The 19,922-nt window shown below is 33.9% G+C and overlaps 1 protein-coding gene across 5 annotated transcripts in view; it reads left to right on the top strand.

Annotated features, from left to right (window-relative positions):
* Nucleotides 1-19,922, top strand: part of EPHA5 (EPH receptor A5) — a 348,718-nt gene that overhangs the window by 174,509 nt on the left and 154,287 nt on the right. For 4 of the 5 annotated variants that reach the window (XM_059384717.1, XM_059384701.1, XM_059384710.1 and 1 more), the window contains exons 4-5: nucleotides 2,627-2,782; nucleotides 6,844-7,179. The exons of the other annotated variant lie outside the window; for it this stretch is intronic. In XM_059384717.1, coding sequence (XP_059240700.1) covers nucleotides 2,627-2,782; nucleotides 6,844-7,179 — 492 coding nt within the window. The remainder of the gene's footprint in view (nucleotides 1-2,626; nucleotides 2,783-6,843; nucleotides 7,180-19,922) is intronic. 5 annotated transcript variants of the gene reach the window in all.

Genomic DNA, 19,922 nt, shown 5'->3' with positions numbered 1-19,922 from the left:
ACCTCAAATTAAAGAACACTTCAAACTTAATTACTATCTTCCTCCAAATGCATTTCATATCGAACATTCTCTGAGAAAATGGCTCCCGTAGTTCCTGGGCAGTTTAAGCCAAACACCTCAGAGTCATCCGTAGGGTTTCCCCTCTCACATCTGACCATGAAATATACCGTGAATCCTCGTTGATTTCACCTCAGACTGATCACCTGAATTCACCTACTCTCATCTATCACCACTGAAACCACTCTTGTTACACAAGGGTCTCTTTTCTCTTGTGCAACACCCGCAAAAGGCCCGATTGCCTCCATCCCTGCTCCTCTCCGCTCCGTTACCCACAGTGCTACGCTGTGATGTCTCAAACATCATTGTCATCCTAGTATTTTCCTGCTTAAAATTTTATCATGACCTCAAATAATAAAACCTGTAAGGTGTGGTCTGGTGTCCTTTTCCCTGTCTAACTTTATCTCTACCACTTTAATTATACTTTCACACTTACCAATTCTTCAGTTTCTTCTATCTCCTTATTTCTTCCCTGTTTTGGTCCTTGGCAAAGAATTTGCCCTTCTAAGGCAGTTTAATACGCTCCGATTGTCCCCCAATGTAAAATGGATATGCTTCCTTTTTAATTTTTTTTAACATCTCAACAAAGACAGCTTCCTAAGGAAGTCTTTTTTTGACATCCCAATCTAAATTAGATGTCAATGTTCACTTCCATGCTCTTTCTTTTTTTTCTATCATAATTAGTAATTAGTAATTAGTCATGCAGTACTTTTAAGACTCACAAAGGCAGAGCCATTTCTATGTTGTTCACCTCTGTAATCTAGTACAGAGCAAAATTTTTGGCCCATTACACCTGCTGAAAGCATTTTGCTGAACTACTGACCAGAAAGATACACTTATGTACTTTTATTTACATTTATATTAATTAGCTTCCAAAGCTTCCATGGAGGGTTACTAAGTGTTATATATGATAGCAAAATAAGTTTTTAGGTTAAAAAGCATTCAATAAAATAAAAGGACTGGCTTTTGTTCACAAATGATCATCAGATTCCAAATATGCAGAATTGTGGATCGACACTTCATGTCTTTGAAAGTAAATAATGTTTAAAGTGAAAATGGTTTTACTGAAGAGGATAAAAGGAGAAAAAATGGATAACTTAGCTAAGAATGGTATTGATGCTACAGCAATCCTATTATAAGAAAAATAATATTTTAAATCTTTTCCTAACCATTTAACTACAAGAATGTCCCTAATACTATCAAAAAGCTCTTCTTATCTTTCAAATACCTTCACATTCTCTCTGAATTTATAAGAGCATTAAGGCTTTGCTATCTCTATAATTAGATCTACTGAAAAATACCTTCTCATTTTTGTCAATTCCTGATTATTCATGGTGATGGCAGAAAGCCTTAGCATGGATTACTAAAACCCCAAATCATTTATAGCACATGAAAATTAGCCCAAATTCATTATGTCTATCAAAAACTCCTGTTGAAATATCAGTTCACCTTTGAGCTTCAGCAAATTTCCATTGATGCTTGAATAAATGTTCTTAAGTGTATGTACTGAGTTTTGAAAATTGAAAAAAATATATAGTTGATTAATTTTGTGTAATCTAAACCCTAAAAAGTAATCAAACCAACAATTTGGTGTCTTTGGCCCATATTGGGCAACTGGAATGCAAGTTTGACTTTATTAGCCATTGAGAAGAAAGAAAGATTCAAAAGGTTAGGGAATGAGAATCATAAAAAGATTTACTTTGCAAGCACTTACTTGAAGACTAACAGAAATGTTAATACAAATATCCAGAGCACACTTTCTTTACGTGATTCTGAGTAGTTCAGTTACAATCTTCAGGCCATGTCATTCATTCATTTATGCATTACGTGATAATTTATATTCACCTACTGTGGTCAAACACTGTGAGAATGATTATGAATGCAAAATTAAATGAGACACAGTTTCTACCCTTTATAGATCATTACAATTTGTACAGTATAAGTATGACTGATATTAGAATAGATGCATGTTGAGTCAAATAAAAGTCCTAAAATGGAGTAAAATGTGAAGTAAATGCCTATCATCTGAGTCCCCTAAAGTCAATATAATGTGAATGATACACCAGCTCATCCCTGCAGTTTCCCAAATCCAACAAAATTTGTGAAGCTCTTAACATCCACCAATTAATTAATTTATTAATTCAATAACTAATTTTTGAGGACCCATGATGTCCCATACCATTCTATAAGCATAGGGTAAAATTATTATTTTCCCACAAAATTCCGTGAATAACACCATCAATGAAAATTATACTCAAAGCTCTGCTTCAGTTTTAAATACATCTAAGTATTTATCTTTTGTAATATCATTTCTTATAAGCTCCTGCAACATAAAGATCACTAAAAATACACACAGTCCAGACATGTTTAATTTAAATCCTTAAATATTTGATTATATGAATGAATAGCCTGGTATTTATGATTCAGAAGCTTATGAAACATTTCTGAAATTAATGGCAATATTGTGTTATATGTGATCTGTGTCTACTCGTCAAAATAATGACATTATTCACAAAAAAACACCGCATCTGTTCCAGGGAAAAGCTTAGTCTCTTATTTCTTTTGACAGTGTGCAGACCGGGGTTCTTCAAAGCCTCACCTCACAGCCAGAGCTGCAGCAAATGTCCACCTCACAGTTATACCCATGAGGAAGCTTCAACCTCTTGTGTCTGTGAAAAGGATTATTTCAGGAGGGAGTCTGATCCACCCACAATGGCATGCACAAGTAAGGAAACCCACTGATATCTAGTGACGTTCACCACTTTGAAGACAGAGCATGATGGAGCCTGTTACATCCTGTTACTTTTTTCCTTAAAACAGGCATAATGTTTAATCTTCCAAAATAGTTTTTTTTTTTAACCGAATTTTGATTTTCTTAAGTAAGGACTGAAAAGTTGGAGTCTCTTTTATTACTCACTGTTAGAAGCATTCATTTTCCCTAATTTCAAATTTAACATTGGGGACAGATAATTTTTTCTTTTATTTTGTAATTTCTTTTCATGTTCATGACAGGTAAACATGACTTTGATAAACCCATTTTTCTTTTCACCATAAACCGTTTTTTTCATTCTTTGTTCTCTACCGAGCCTGGCTTCTGATCACATAAACGTAATAAATGCTTTTTTTTTTTTTTTAACCTAATTTCCCCCACTAAATGACAAAAGCCAATGAGAAGGTCATTTATGAAAGAAGATAGAAAACACTTTCAAAACATGGAATACTGGGGGTTGGCAAATCAGATTTAGGAGTCAAATAGAAAAAAAATCTTTAGATAGGACTTTTAAGCAGTTACCATGTTTCTTATAAGTGAGGGTCCTTAACTATTATTTATTATATGATTCCAAAATCATATAATTATAATGATAAATATTAAACATTTAATTTCAACATTTGCAGTGGAAGCATCCACATCCAGTGATGTTTTGGTGTTTTAGTTTTTCTGGTATTCCACATATTTCTGAGAAGGAAACACACTTATGTATTTGTTTTCTTGATAAAAATACTTTCGTAAGTTGTCTGCATACAAAGACTCTATGGCAAATCAAACAAAAACTCAGAATGGAGGGAAGAAAGGTATCCCTTCTCCGCTAAGATTCGGTATCCATGACCTTGCCTTATTTTACTATTTTTGATGCCAGCAAACAGCAGTTGCTCTCAAAGATGATGACAAAAAGTGTTGAAATCTAGTATTCATTCTAGTTTATTCATTCTAGTATGAAATATAACAGAAATACAGTTGTTTTAATCAAATGACCACAAACTGAAATTTTATCTGAATTTTAGCATCTGAATTTTATAGTGTCAGCAAGACATATTTTCATAATTTCTCATATTGATATTAGCTTTGCATTATGAAAGATCATTCTTTTATCACAAGACTGATCATTTTATGGGTTTGATGATTACTAATTGTAAATGATTCCTTTTCAAGTAAGTAAATGACAATATTATATTGTCACTTTTAGGAAGATGCATTTGAATAGAGGAGATGTAAACTATGATTGAATGTGATGTGTTTTGGTTACAGCAGAGATTATTTTAATTATCAGAGCCAAAGAATGCCCAGAGAGTAGAGAGGAAATGTGGACAGACAATAGAATGAATTAGGGAGACAAATAGGGAAAATTAGAAATTAGGAGTAGAATTAGGGAGAGAAAACCATATCTTGAATTATCTTGTAAATTCCATTAATTTTCTATAGTTGGTTTAAGTGGCCCAGCCATGATCTTTCTGTTTCTCAGCATAAAATTGAGTCTCCCTTTCTGTAAGTTTGCTAGTTTTGGGGTGATGGCAAGCCTGTGCTCTGGTGTCAGGGACTGCTTAGTCTCACTAAGGGACATGAGGCTTCAAATTTTCTCTGTTTCCAGGTGTGTGAATTTCTAGTACTGTGTTTCAAAAAACACTAATTTGTATGCATTTCTTGAAAACACTATTGGGACTTGTGTAGATCATTTTTCTAATATATAATCTATGGGTATGTTTGTTCCGTTTTAGTTGCATTCGTAACTCCACAATACTGCTTATGACCCCCTTGCATGGATGGCTTGGCTGATGTTCACATGTTCATATGAAAGTCTGGAATTTTGCTTTCCCTGGGCACTTTGGAATGAAATTTATGGTTTAACTTCTAATAATTTTTGATATATATGTATATATAATATAAATATATAATTATTATAAATACATAAATCTGGAAAACAGAATGTTATAAACTTAAAGGAAAAGAAAAAGATTTTGGTTAATCTGCTTAAATGAAGGGACACTTCTCATAGCTCTGTTTTGGTTCATATATCACATCTCTTAGCAACGCAGTGAAAGTTCATTAGGTTACTTTTTAGGTACATGCCAATCTTAGCCTTTACATTTTACTTCTGCTTTAGGGCTTCACTTGAATTTGAGTTCTATTTTGACATTAAAAGACATATTCGTCCCTCCCAAGTTTTAAGGGGCTGTTGGTAGAGAGTCAGAAGAAAAGGGAAGAGTCAGAATCTCATTTTTTTTTTTTAATATTTTAACTGATTTAGAGAAAGGTGTTAATTTGGTTATATTTCAGATGTCAGGGAGAAAAAAGTTCGATGTCTTCCTGAGCTAGACACATTTCAATGTATTTTACCTTTTTTTCAGAAGTATACCTGTAACCTTTTGTCTTCAAATGACATTTTCTCTGTAACTTTCCACTATTAAATAAACTTAGGTTTACGGTAAAAAAAAAAAAAAAAAACTTTTGGATTTGCATCTTCAAGTAACTGCTTTATATTGAAGTGTGTGAGGTTGTATGTATGGAAAACTCACAGGGTTCGATCAGAGATATTGCTGAGGTAGGGATTATTTTGCCAAAAATGGCAACTCTCAGATTTTTGGGGTCAATTTAAATGGCATTTTATAAATACCATGTAGCTTTTTTTTTTCTTTTTATTACTTTTAAATTTAGTCTTCAACAGTCATGGCTTAATAAATGTTAGTTAGAAATTAACATTAATCTCTATATTTAAAACAACGGATATTAAGAGAACTAACCTATACCCTTCCATGTAGCATAATTTACACTTATGAACCATTCAATGACACCATAGTCCATAATATTCCTTGTCAAGAAGTTTTACATATTAAATCTGAAAAAAATATAAATGTATTTTTTCCTTGGGAACATGTGACCATATAACATTAACTGTTAACATTAACATTAACATTAACTGTTATAATAGATTGAAATATCTGAAAATCAACTGTAGAGACAGATATTATATGTTTCCTTTTTTAAAAGACTTTATTTTTTTAGAACAGTTTTAGGTTCACAACAAAATTTAGAGAAAGACGCAGACTTCCCATATACCCCACGCCCAGATACATAAAGCCTCTGTCCTGATTAATCCCCAACAGAGTGGGATAAAATTGTCACAACTGATATGGAATTAATTTCAGTTCTCCTTAATAAGCTAATTATTCATTTCAGAAGTAAAGTAGTATACAAATGGATATTGTTTTTTATTTATATATAAATTTGTTCTGCTGATCCTTCAAGATCTGAACACTTTCATTCATTCTCTTACAGTGTTTTTGAGAGTTATTTTTAAAATAAATTTCTGATTTCCAATTAAGTAAAATTCACAATTTGCAGAGCTACGGTGTTAAAACAATATCAAAGTAAGTGAAGTTTCATTACACATTGCAGTGTCCAGCTACTTAAATTCTAGTTTCTTCTTGACTTGTGGGGAATATTTCAAATGGTGTTAGTGATTTATCTGTGGATATGCAATTTATTTTGAGGTAAGCTCAGGCTATTATACTTGCTGCAGAATTTGTAGTCAAGAGCCACACTGAGAAATCCTATTTTCACTTGTGCTCATTGCTTAGTAAATCCTTCATGTGTATTTCCTAGGTTTCTGGGACAGATCTCAATAAGGAAGTAATCAGTTCAATCCCCAAGGAGAATTTTTCCTTGGACTTGTCAAAGGACTTACCACTGTTTGAATATAAATTTTTTTATCTAACATTATTTTTGCATAGTTTTACTCCATCATAAACCTTTGTTTTAACTAAACAAGTGGTTATAACAATGCCAGGATAAGTTATTTCTATAGGGTGTAAGTCTCACTATTGTCCCAACGAAACTATAACAAGATTTTTCAAAGATTATTACAAATTGATGATTCTTGCATTCTCCCTATTTGAAAGACTGATTGCAAATCAATTTTTTTTTTCCTTCAGACCAGGGATATGTGTAGTAAACAATGCATAATTTTATCATCTTAAAATATCTTTTTCTCACTTTACTTTGCAAACCAGGACCCCCCTCAGCTCCTCGGAATGCCATCTCAAATGTTAATGAAACTAGTGTCTTTCTGGAATGGATTCCTCCTGCTGACACTGGTGGAAGGAAAGATGTATCATATTATATTGCATGCAAGAAGTGCAACTCCCATGCAGGTGTGTGTGACGAGTGTGGCGGTCATGTCCGGTACCTCCCCCGGCAAATCGGCCTGAAAAACACCTCTGTCATGATGGTGGATCTGCTCGCTCACACAAACTATACCTTTGAGATTGAGGCAGTGAACGGAGTGTCCGACTTGAGCCCAGGAGCCCGGCAGTATGTGTCTGTAAATGTAACCACAAATCAAGCAGGTAAGTGTGATGTCCAGCCAAATCATGTACCTTAGGCCAAGCTCTGTCAATTATCTTCATAGCTAAATGAGGGCTGAACTGCGTGAGATCTGTAAGGGAGCTTCCCGTAAATTACAGGGTTAGGACTTAGAGTCGACTATATCTCAAAATGCTGTATTTAGTTTTAAACAAGTAATGGCTAAGGCTTTCTTAGCCGACTCATCCATGGACGGGGTTGGGGGGCGGAGATATGCTTCAATTGAACTTTTTTATTAAAAAGACGTTGCTGGCTCAAGTTAATTTGTAGCAAAAATTGTTACCTCAAATTTCACACATGCAATTATGATAGATCAAATCTACGTATTTTGTTGTTTTGTTCACATTGAGTTTTTTTTATTTATTTCATTAATTTAGCAGATAACCCAAGCAGGTCTATTTGCTTGTTTATTTGTTCATTTGGCATTGCAGCTGAATTTTCTTTGCACATTGAAATAAGCTTTTCTTATTATTTCTAATATTATTATTATAAAAATGTAAAGAATGAAGTTTTATTTGATAATCTGCTTATCAAAATTAGAGTAGCTGAACTATACATGAACACACATTTATGTTCCATATGAGGGTCTTGGAATTACTAGGGAGTGATTATTAAGGAGTAGGGAACACATTTCTGCTTGAGCTAGTTACTCCCCTTGTTTCTCTCAGATATTCAATTTTAAGCAAATCAATATAGAGGACTTCTTTTCTGGTAAAATGAAAACCAAAGATAAACTATAGTTAAATTAATAATTCAACCTATCATGGGGCAGAAATCATTCAAAGCCTATGAGTAATTTATGACTTGTTTCTGTCAACAACAGGTATGTGGTGGGATGAGGTATTAAATAGAACTTCCCTCTTTTCCCTGGCCACAGTTCTTAGTCCACGGGCATAAACTTGTCACCATATTACTACCCCAGTTGGACTTTTTTCAGTGAGGACATCCTTGCCAGTGTACTTATCAGTGAAACAAGATGTGTTCAACTGAATCAAATTGGACTTAATTCATATACGTTAGTATAAGTTTGTAGGTTGTAGAATGACTGGATTGACAAGAGAAAGCTGTTGGTAACCATGTCTTGGCCAATATAATTTGAATTATTGAATGTGTCAGGTAAATCAAGTCATTGCCTCTTGAGAATAAGAAAATGCATGCAGTTAAATTCATCATTCCTTCTGATTGATTAAACCGAGGGAAATATTCAAGAGCAGCTTGGATGATATGAAAGTAGTTGAGTAATTCACTAAGAATTATTCTAAATATTCTAGATATTCTTATCCGTGCTGCATAGATGTCCACAGCATTTTTTTTAATTCAGTGAGAGAAAAGTTTGCACACATATATTTTTTGCACACATATATTTGCCACCTCCCTAAGTGAATCTTTTATATTTTTCTCCATTTGCTCCGTAACCTAAGATGGAATAATAAAAGTGTTAAAGAGCTGGATAGGAATAGTGAAAATTAAGTTTTCCTTCTCTCTAGACTCAGTTGCTGGCAATACTGTTTGTGTCGATATTCCGTCACAGTATCTAGTCACAAGTGTTCAGTAAATGTGTACTGCCTTCCCACATCAGAAAAATATTGGCTTTATAACATATGATTTCAGGCTTCTCATGCAACATCTTTCAACTTTACTTGGTTGTGTGTATGAGTCTTCCATTAATATACTGAAAACATTTTGAACAATCACTAAGAGTGATCTCTCCTCAGGGAGAACGATTTCTGGCTTGCATAAACTCAACTTGAAAGATATTTCTCTGATGAACTAGGTATAGGAAATGACTGTATACTTTAAAGATGATGTACTTAATAAATATTTGCTCTAGTTGTCTTTGACTTGCTAGTCTGTCCAGACTGCAAAGTGTGCTTTTTTGATGTATAAATACCTTAAATACCATGAAGGAATAATTTTCATCCAGCTGTTCAAAGCACGGCTATCATATAAAATAAACATTTGTATTCAGAGCAGACATTTTGGTTGCTGCTTTTTTCCAGTTTCTCAGGATACACTTACAGTAAAAGCCTTGCAAACCTTTTAAAAAAATCAAAACAAGAAGAGATTTTTCTTAGTATCTAACCATTCTAGACAAACCAAGCCTCAATTTACACAAAAATTGTTAACTTCAAGTAACTCTTAAGATGTCTTATATTTAATATCACTACTGCTGTACATTTATCAAGTGCTGACATTATGGAAAATGGGTTATAATAGTTACTTTTTAATATTTGAATATTTTAAAGCATTAAACTGAAGCAAATTATTTGTGCCATATGTGTTTTTTATATAAAATTTCTTTCAGCAGATTTTAACTTTAGTTTCAAACTTTTTTAAGGAGGGTTTTTGAGAAATGCATTTCTTTTGTAGTAGATTCATTTCAGATTTGTAATTTATTTTGTCATTTTCTGATTTATTTTTGTGACAACAACAAAGTGTGTTGTTGACTAAAAGAAAAAAAAAAAGCCAACCTAAAATAGATTAATACATGTTTTATTCGGTGTCTTACTGAGGACTATAGCCCAGGAGATAGTATTTTAAGTTGCTCGAAGAACTGTTCCAAAGCTTGTCAGTTTACAGAGGATTATATGCAAAAAAGGAAAAGGATACCCATCTTTGCAAACGGTTCTCCATTGTATAGTTGTGCATCCCAAGGTATAATTCTTTTGGTTGTAGAAATTAAGGTTTACTGATTTCCACTTAGGCACATGAGAGACCCTTATGTTGTCATAATACATTCTGTTTCTATCATATTGGATTATTCAGGATTATTACTGGCCTGCAACTGCTTAACTGGTTTTCCAGTTCTTATTTTTGGTTTCTCCTTGAGGTCATTTGAGATGGTCAAAGAAGGTTGACATCAGTCATCTTTTGCAATTTCAATGCACAGTCTGAAATGTCCATATTCAACATTATATATATAAAGTACCAGAAGAAAAACAAGCATTTTTTTTTTCAAGATGAGAATCCTACATTAAGCTAGGAACTGAAATTGATTAGGTAACCCTAGCTGATTGGTCTGTAAAAATAAATAATGATTTTTGACTGAAGATAGTGATTAAGTGACAAATTTATGGATGTTTATACAGTATTTAAAACACTTTCCCAGTCATTATATCATTATGATGCCCACCTTATTCTTGCAAGATGTTGTCTAAGTTTATTTATCTACTTATTTATTTTAAGATTTTATTTATTTATTTGACTGAGAGAAATCACAAGTAGACGGAGAGGCAGGCAGAGGGGGCGGGGGAAGCAGGCTCCCTGCTGAGCAGAAAGCCCGATGTGGGACGTGATCCCAGGACCCTGAGATCATGACCTGAACTGAAGGCAGCAGCTTAACCCACTGAGCCAGCCAGGTGCCCCTAGATGTTGTCTAAATTTAAATCATGTTTTTTTACAAGGTAATTTAATAATAAAATCAAAATATGAAGTTTTGGGGTACCTGGCTGGCTCAGTTGATGGAGTATGTGATTCTTAATATCAGGGTTGTGAGTTTGAGACCCATGTTGGGGGTAGAGATTACTTAAAAAGCAAGGCAAAACAAAAAATTCCCCAAATATAAAATTTTAAGAAAAGCTGAATACTAGAATTAGTTGGACTTTATGGTCCTTGTAAAATGCAGCAAATAGTACTGAGGTTGCCAGGAAAGCATTGTAAAATCGTGAAGGTTTTCATGGTCAAGAAAAACAAACACATCTGAGAGGGATAAAAAAAGAGAAAAAAGTAATTTACATGAAGATAAAGAAATGCTATCTGTGGAGGGGGGGAACACATAGGAAAATACAATGGAAATAAGTTAATTATGTAAAGAACTTTTTTAACAAATAGGTTGCAAAGTGGATAAAATGATGAAAATGCAAACCATGAATTTTAAAATTCTTAAACTTAGAAAAGGGATGTTGAGTTCCTCCAGCTTCCTAGTGAGTTAATGTCTGTTTTATGCAATACATTCTTTCAAAATGTTGAATTACCCGTTACTCATTCCTTCTAAAATCAAGTATTTAGATTACGTAATTATTATTTATGTATTTATGTAATTATTATTATTTATGTAACACTTCTGTTGTTCTTCTGTTTTATTATCTAAAATATCTATCTTCTAGTTAGGTGGATGGGTGGATGAATGAATAGATAGATACGTAGACAGAGAGTGAGTGATACATCAAAACAGTGTGTGAAAACTAAATTCTGTTAAAAGTGAATATTTTTAGGTTTTATTATTCACTCATGAAATAATGTGCATTATTATATTCTCCTATGAACATATTGTTCAAGTTTCTATTTTAAAATAATTTTGCTCTAGGCATATGCTATCAAGTGCTAAAATTTAAAACTTTTAAAACTTTTAAAATATATACAAATGCATATTTTATCCCAGGAAAGAATAAGCTTATTCTAACCAAAAACAAACAAACAAACAAACAAAACCCTCAATTACTAACATTTTAATATGCAAAGGTAGAGAATTCTAATTCTGAGGTAAAACAGACCAAACTTTGTTTTGAATCAATCTTAGGCTCTTGGTTTCTGTCTTCAGAGGGTTCGTTTGATATGACATGAGCTGCAAATGTAACACATATTTTGGTGGGGATGTCCCTACCTGTCCCAGACTATCAGTGATATCACTAAGATCGTTTCTTGGCCTTTTGGCTAAGCTCAAGTACAGAAATATCACTAAGAAAAATGCCCCTATGTTTTGTTGGTTTTTATTCCTTGGTTCTTGTAAAGGTGTCTGGGGTAATTGATAATCCCATTTAATCAAATACTTTCAGTTTGATGCCATTCGTGTAGTTGACCAGCATGATGTATCTTAGGATATTGGGATGACCAGGATTCCCTGAAGACAGAATTCTGCTGTAGAGCTGGACATTTAAGAGAATGCTGAAATGAGATGGTAAAGTAGGTTGTTGCCCTTGCCAAGGTGGCAACCAATGTTTTCTGGTGGTTTCTGTGTATTGAGATGTTTAAAAAGTTTATTGTCACCTATTAGACCATTACTAAACAATGGTAAAGATGTTTGTTGATTTTCAACAGTGGAGAGACTATATTAGGTGTATTTGTAATCACCACCTGATTAAATACATATTTTGGCAAGATTAGTTTGTCTTCTACTCAAACTAAACAAGCCATTAAAACTCATAATCCCCACTCTTTATTCTTCCATATTTTTTATGGTGGCACTAATTTCTGCATTTCCCCACAGATACAATAAAGATTTGTGCTTCCTGTTTTGGTAGGATGGAAATATTTAATTTGGCCATTACTGTAGTTTTACAGATTTTACTTCATGGGCCTCAGAGAGAGAGGTTTTTTCCAAGAGCAAGGTAAATCTTCCAACTTTGTACCAGTGTGTGACCTGAAGAAAGAATCAAAGGTCGGATGGAGAAGGCATCAATGTGCCAATGGTACTATGGGCTCAGAACAGCATCTCATTCATCACTTACCGCATAATGTCCACTCAGATCAATGTTTCTTAGTGGTATTTGGAATTCACAGGGATTAATGTTAGCTCAGACACTCAGTTATCATTCAATAACTGTGAAAGATCTGGGCATTTACCCCTCCCCGTGCCCGTTTATTTGGAAATGGTCAGAAATGCCTTTCAGAGAAGCTAAAAGGCAGATGTCGAGTGTTAACATATGTTGCTATCACACAATCCTTCTTTAAAGACAATCACCTTTCTCTTCATTTAAGGGACTGTGGGGTATGTACAGATCTTCCTGGATTTATGATTATCTTCTATCATGATAAAACCATTTGAAGTTGGAAATATCTGATTCCAAAATGCATTTAATACACCCAGCCTGCCAAACATCAGAGTTTACCTTAGCCTATCTTAAATGTGCTCAGAACATCAAAATTGGTCTATAGTAGGGCAAAATCATCTGACACAAAGCCTATTTTATAATGAAGTGTTGAATAACTCGTGTCATTTATCAACTACTGTACGAAAAGCAGAAAAAAAAATCAGGGGGTTGCCTGGGTACAGAATGCTTTTAAGTGTTGTTTGTTGTTTACCCTCGTGACTTCGTGGCTGTCAGGGCTGTGGCTTGCTCCCCAGCTTCGTGAAAGAGTATCACTAGCCCAGGGAAGGATCAAAATTCTAAATTCTAAGTAAGGTTTCTACTGAATGTGTATCACATTTGCAACACTCTAAAGTGAAAAAAAAAAGTAAGTTGGACCATCTTAAGTCAGGGACCATGTATAAGCTAACTCAGGTCTGGGAATTGGTGAGCTACCGTGACTTACCAGCTCACTAAATTTTGATTTGTATTTCTCAGACCTTCATATCATTATTGGCACAAATCATGTCATTAGTGGCACAAATCAAGTGGCACAGACCATAATTTTGGTCTTTGAGTGCCAGAGTACTAGACTTTTTGCCATCCAAATTCTGCTGCCTATTATGAAATTCATGCCCACCTCCTTCCGATGGCAAGTGCTACTGCTTGGCCTCTGCCACCCCTGTGCCCTATAGAAATCAATAAATTATTTCACTGCAGCTTCAACTCTTGTGTTAAGTATAAAGAACAGAAATTATAGAGATTTTGTTTATGATTGTGGCACTGCCATGAATTTATTTCTTGTCATTATGATAAAGAAGATGTCCCTGGGCCCTTCCTGAAGATGTGGGTAGTTTCACAGTTCTTGAAATATCAATCCACTTTAACACTCCTTTTTCAGCACGTTGTTTAATTCTCTCATCTACATTAGAACAGGAATTCACAGTTTTTGAATTTATTTTAACTTTGGACACCTTTCAATCCAGATTTTGGTAAAAAAAAAATCAAAGAAACATTTAGCACTTGTGCCAATGACCTGGAAAAGTACATTGAATCCAGAATCTGTAATTATGAATTTATACTAGCTTGAATTAAATAGTTTCCAGCTCTTATGCATGTGAGAAACTCATAAAATTCATTTTTATGTACATTTATTATACTTTGGCCAATTTAAGTCATAGAATCTTGTGATTCTTATATCTAGGAAATTTCTTGCCCCCAATATTGACTAGAATATTAGCTTTCAAGAAAATATTTGTATTCTGAGTTGAGATGGAGTGATAGTTTTGGGCAGGAAGAGAATTTCTTCCATCTATCAGTTAACAATCATAGATAAGGTGTAGGCTTGGTAATGAAGATGTGAAGAATCACTTTCTTAGGTGTGGAACAGCTGAATCTGGTAGCAAGAGAGACTCAGTAAGTTTTAGAAGTTGAGAATATGCTCAGTTATCTGACTTCTTTCCCATGTCTGCATTCCACTGCTCAGAATTTCACTTTTTCTTCCAATCAGTGGCCTCATTTTCTCATAAGTCACTGCAATAAGTTCAATCATTTTTACAATTCCAGAATTCTATGAAATAAGACTTGAACTTTCATGTGCAGCTCTGTTATCCTTTTCACTTGAGTAAGAGGACTTTTGGCAGGGAGACTCTCTGATGAACTCATATGACTTGAGCTGAAAATTTAAATTTTAAGCTTCTTATTTTATTTCTTTAAATTCTCCAGTGCACTTGGGTACAGGCAGTTCTTCCCATATTTCTTCTATTTCTCATACTTTTATAGTATAAAAACAGGTGGAATTTGGTCACCCAAAATATTATGTTCCAGAAGCCCTTTTTTTGAGGGGACCTCAGGGGATGAAACATGCTGTTATATGCCAGACATTGTTAGATCACCACCTCGAATGCAAAACAGGTCCTTGCTACACTGAAATACAACTAAGTCAAGTCCTAGGGTTTATGCGCCCATTCCCTTAGAGATTGTTGCTTGAAACATTGCTCTTGGGGGAACAATTTTTGTTTTTAAGGTCTGTTTTCTTAGTTGCAAACAAAATCTACTCTGGCTGGTTTAAACACTCTCTCTTTCTCTTTTCCCCTTCTTTCCTTTCCTCCTTCATTCTTTCCGCCCTCCCTTCTTTGTTCTATCTTTCTTTCATTATATATATTTGTATTTCAGGTGTTGAGGGTTGGGTTAATAAAATAGGATCACCTCTTGGCACTTTACCGTCTTTGAACTATGCAAAGCTTTTACCTGGTTTTTATACTTTCTTATGTATCCACTTTTATCCCAAATCCATTTTCATGGATTACACAAAAGAGCAGATTCCTTTTTCATTTTAAAATCTTAATATAGTGAATTTCATTTGGTATACACAAATTTTCTTTTAGAAAAAAAAAATAGAAAATAAAAAAGGAAAATAACATAAAACAGAAAAAAAAACAAAACCAGTAAACCAACAAAACCAGTAAACCACATTTTCAGTTCCCATTTCTCTACATGATATTCCTAATATAGATTTACTGTCTTCCAAAATGAAATGCACAGAGTAGAAAGTGTGTGTGTGTGTGTGTGTGTGTGTGAATCCATTGCACAGAGTTGTAGATTAATATTTTGGTTAAGTTTCTAGATCGTGGAGCCAGAGTTTCCAGTTTCCGTAATGTCTTTGTCACTTACTAGCTATGTGATGTGGGTAAGTTACTTAGACCTCCCAGATACCAAGTAATAGCATCTATGACATAGATGGTTGTGAAGAGTAAATGAGTTAATATCTGTAAAACAAGTAGTATAATGCCTAACATGTAATAAGGCATTAATAAATGTTACATAATAATGTTTAAGAAACTTTTCACTAATATTCTAAATAGTGTCAGTCCGTGAGAGAAACTATGGGACAAACAGGTTTTAAACTTTACAAATATTATACAGACAAACTCAATGGTGAAGTAAGATACAAGGAAAAAAAAACATTCAAAAGAAAAAGCAAACATATATAACCACTAATTATACAGGTAACAAAACTAACTGCTTCAAGCTTGAGGAGTAAAGCAAAAATACTATTTTCCAATGTTGATTCTATCTTCAATGATATCTTAAAACATTGAGTTTGATATTAGCATTGAAGTTTCTCTAATTTTTATAAAAATATCCAGAGCAATAGAACAAAGAATAAAAATATCAAAGTAAGAGCAAAATGGGGAAAATACGTTGTAAATAAAAATAAATACATAAAAATAAATAAAATAAAAATCAGAATGAAAGCTCATTAGAAAACAAAATGAAACAAGAGAAACAAAAAACCCCAAAGAAAAAAAGAAAATTTTATTTGAATCAAGATATATTTGGAAAAAAAATTTGTTAACTACATAATTTTTGTGTGTGGATTGACATTAATTTTGCTCAATTATTAAAGTTTCAGAGGAAAGATACCTAAGAGACAAATGTTTTGTTTAATTAAATATCATGGATATCTCTATATTGGCCTCAAGCTGATGTTTCTATGACCAATTACTTATATTTCAGCTACCAATGAAAAGCTTCTAATTTTGCCAACTGAAGGTTCCCATTTAAGTTGAAACTTGGCTTAAGTGAGGTTCAAATTCTGTGCTTATTCCTATGCCTATTTGTGTTTTGAAAACAAAGCTCAAAGATGAAACCCTGATTAGTCTGTCCATAATTCATCTCTGGTTTATTTAATAAGGCTTAAGTGGATGGGCTGCAATATTTAATATTTTCAGAAGCCATCATAGTTCTTGCTGGGTTCAGTGGCTTTAGAAATCTGCTAAAGGTTCACCTGGTTTCTACAAAAGCACTCCAGAGTCTTCTGTTGCTTCTCTGTCTCCCTTCTACCTGCTGTGGTGACACGGTAGACACGGTGATGGCGGACATGTCTCGGCATTTATTGTGTGCATGGTCACGTGAAGACCTTTATTTGTATTTTCTTCTTTGATCCTAACAATATCTTCATGACATAATATTATTATTATTCCCATTTTTAGGATGAAGAAACTGACGTTTAAAGATGTGAAGTGATTTGACCAAGGTCACAAATCTAGTAAGTGAGGGAATAGGAATCTAAACCAAGAAATTCTTACCTTAGAGCCACAACACTCCGACTCCCCAGGAAATATTGCACACGCTATTCCTCCCCTGAAGCCCAATTTCTTATATCCTCATCCGAGATAGCTCAGGCTGCAAATCTGCTTAAACTGCTGCTTCCTTGAGAAAAGCTTTCTCTGCTCTTCACTTCACACATGCGTCTCTAACATAACACAGAGCACAATGACTGCAACTAACTCTTTTAGTTACAATGACTGTAACTTCTCTCGGCTGTTTTTCTGGAATCTTCCCTTTGGGGTCACAACAGTGCCTCACACTTCTGTTTTTTGAAATAATTAATGAATGATTTTGACGGTTTCTGTATTATTCAAATTAGTGTTGTAATTTCAATTCCTGGTAGTGAAGTTTGATGTGGAATGTGTGTCTGTGTTTGTGTGTGTGTGTGTGTGTTTAAAGATTTATTTATTTATTTATTTGACAGACAGAGATCACAAGTAGGCAGGGAGGCAGGCAGAGAAGAGAGGGGGAAGCAGGCTCCCTGCTGAGCGGAGAACCCTGATTCGGGGCTTGATCCCAGGACTCTGGGATCATGACCTGAACTGAAGGCAGAGGCTTTAACCCACTGAACCACCAGGGGTGTTTTAAAGAATTTTGAAATTCTTCAAATAATTTTATGACAAGTTTTTGTTTGTGAATGTCTTCTATCTATTTACTTACTTTTAAGGATCCAGATGCAGAATCCCAAGAGTAATTCATAGGTTTAGGTTCTCTAGGATTCAGAAATAAGATATTATTTAAGGTCCACCACTTAGGTAGCCCGTCTACTTTATTAATCTCTCTTCTTTAAACATTTAAACATTCTAATTTTGACAAAATGATTCATTGAGTAAGACTGAACCTATTCTAGAGAAGAATTTTATGTAATAATGGTGTGCTATTTAAGGCTAATACATGGTATTTTCACTCTCCGTGTTTTTAAAGATTTCTTACTCTTGGACTCCACACCCTAAATTTGTGACTCAGTGTATCTATAGCCCGAGAATCTATATATTTTCTTTCTCTCTTTCTCTCACTCTCACTCTCTCTCTCTCTCACACACACACGCATACACAGACACACACAGTTAATGATTCTGCTGCAAGGTGTGTTTGGCCCCCATTTTAAGGAAAATTATACTTGCAAGAGATTCTGATACTTGTTTCCTATCCTTCCTCTTTAGGCAAATAATAAGAACCTCCGTAATCAGGTTTGTTTGATATTGCTTTTCCATAAATCTCTCTATAAAAATATCTGCATTCTGTTTTTATACCAGCAATGATTTTGTTAATACCATTCTTTTTCTCTAATCTGGAAACTCTATTCTGCCCATTGCTTACTGGCAAATTGGTTTTAAAGTCCACTCTTTGTGTCAATTCCAGTTGCAAACTGATACCCTGTTCAGCAGATACATGGTCAATGATCCATTGCTTCTGGGGCTCAGCTCAGAATCAGAGCAGCTCAGCATTTGACCTATTCAATCATTTGTCTCATTGGCATGTATGGTACGAACTTAGTAAAGATGCATGTTGTAAAATGATACGCATTGAATATCAATTTCTTTAAAACCTTACTCTGAAGTGCTATTGCCCTTTATTACCAGTCCTTGAAAGCAGAGTTCAGAAAGACTTCCCGATGGCCTGGTATCCTGTAAATCGGCTTAGTGTCCTCTTTAGATGTGGTGTAAGAGTGAAACTGCAGATGTAAAATAACGTTTAAATTAAGAATATGCATGAATCCTCTATTACATTTTAAAAAAAAAGTTTACCTAGAATACTGAAACATTTTTACACAGCTTATTGGAATGACTTGTTCATGTTATTTTCCCAAAACTGCCTACCATGCATTCAGACACCAAGTCTGTATTTAGTACCTCCTGCATTCATTATTCTCTATTGAGCATTCTGAAGACAAAGTAGAGTTGAAGACGTGCTTCATCCATAGAGGATTTTATTTTCCCACTGAAGAATTAAGAATAAGAATTAGGTCTAATAAAGTAAGACAATTAGAAAGAAATTAATGACAACTGGGTATTAATTTCATCAGCCAAAGCATCAGATTCATCTTTGAATGATAGTATGGATTGACTTTTTCACTTCCAATCATTTTTTTTTTCTCTATTTTACCTCCTCTATCACATGTACATCTGTAGAGGCATTCATTCAAATCAACTCGGTGATGGTATTTTACACGTAAATTTACTAAAAATAGATGATAAACCATTTTGTAACTGCTTTTATGTCTATTAAATGGTCGCCTTGTTTGGTAGACATTGATATAGCATAATCAATATTTACTGATAATAGTCTATTGTTAAGTGATATACTAACACAAAGTGAAGTGAGAAAAGAAATATCTTAAGGTTATTGGACTGTGGGGGGTATTTTCATTTACTTTGGTATATCTAATTTTATTAATAATTGACAGTATATTTGATACATCATTGAATTACAATCAGAGCAATTTATTTATATTGAAGTTTGACACAATAATACCGATACCTTCTTTATCAAAACAAGCATCTAGCTTGATGAAATTTTTTGAGAATGTGAACGTTTTTCATTAAAAAAATATACATGTGTTGTTTTTAAAGTTAAAAAAAAATATATACTTTGAGTGCCTGCTTTTTTATCTTATTTTTTTTACAAATTTTCCTCCAGTAGTAAGAAAAGAGAGGCAAGTTCATTTAATTTTCAAATGTAGAAGGCTTGAGGATATGACCTGCATTGCAAACTGATGCTTATATTATGAATAAAGCAATGATTTCCTTTAGACTTGTGGTTTGAACCAAATATAAATAAATATCGCAACTGTGTAGTTTCTCTGCTTTAGTTATATCTGCCTATTTA

This window comes from Mustela nigripes, chromosome 1, assembly GCF_022355385.1.
Source record: "Mustela nigripes isolate SB6536 chromosome 1, MUSNIG.SB6536, whole genome shotgun sequence".
NCBI lineage: Eukaryota > Metazoa > Chordata > Mammalia > Carnivora > Mustelidae > Mustela > Mustela nigripes.
The sequence above is the reverse complement of the archived record's forward strand: the minus strand, read 5'-3'. Positions and strand labels throughout refer to the sequence as shown.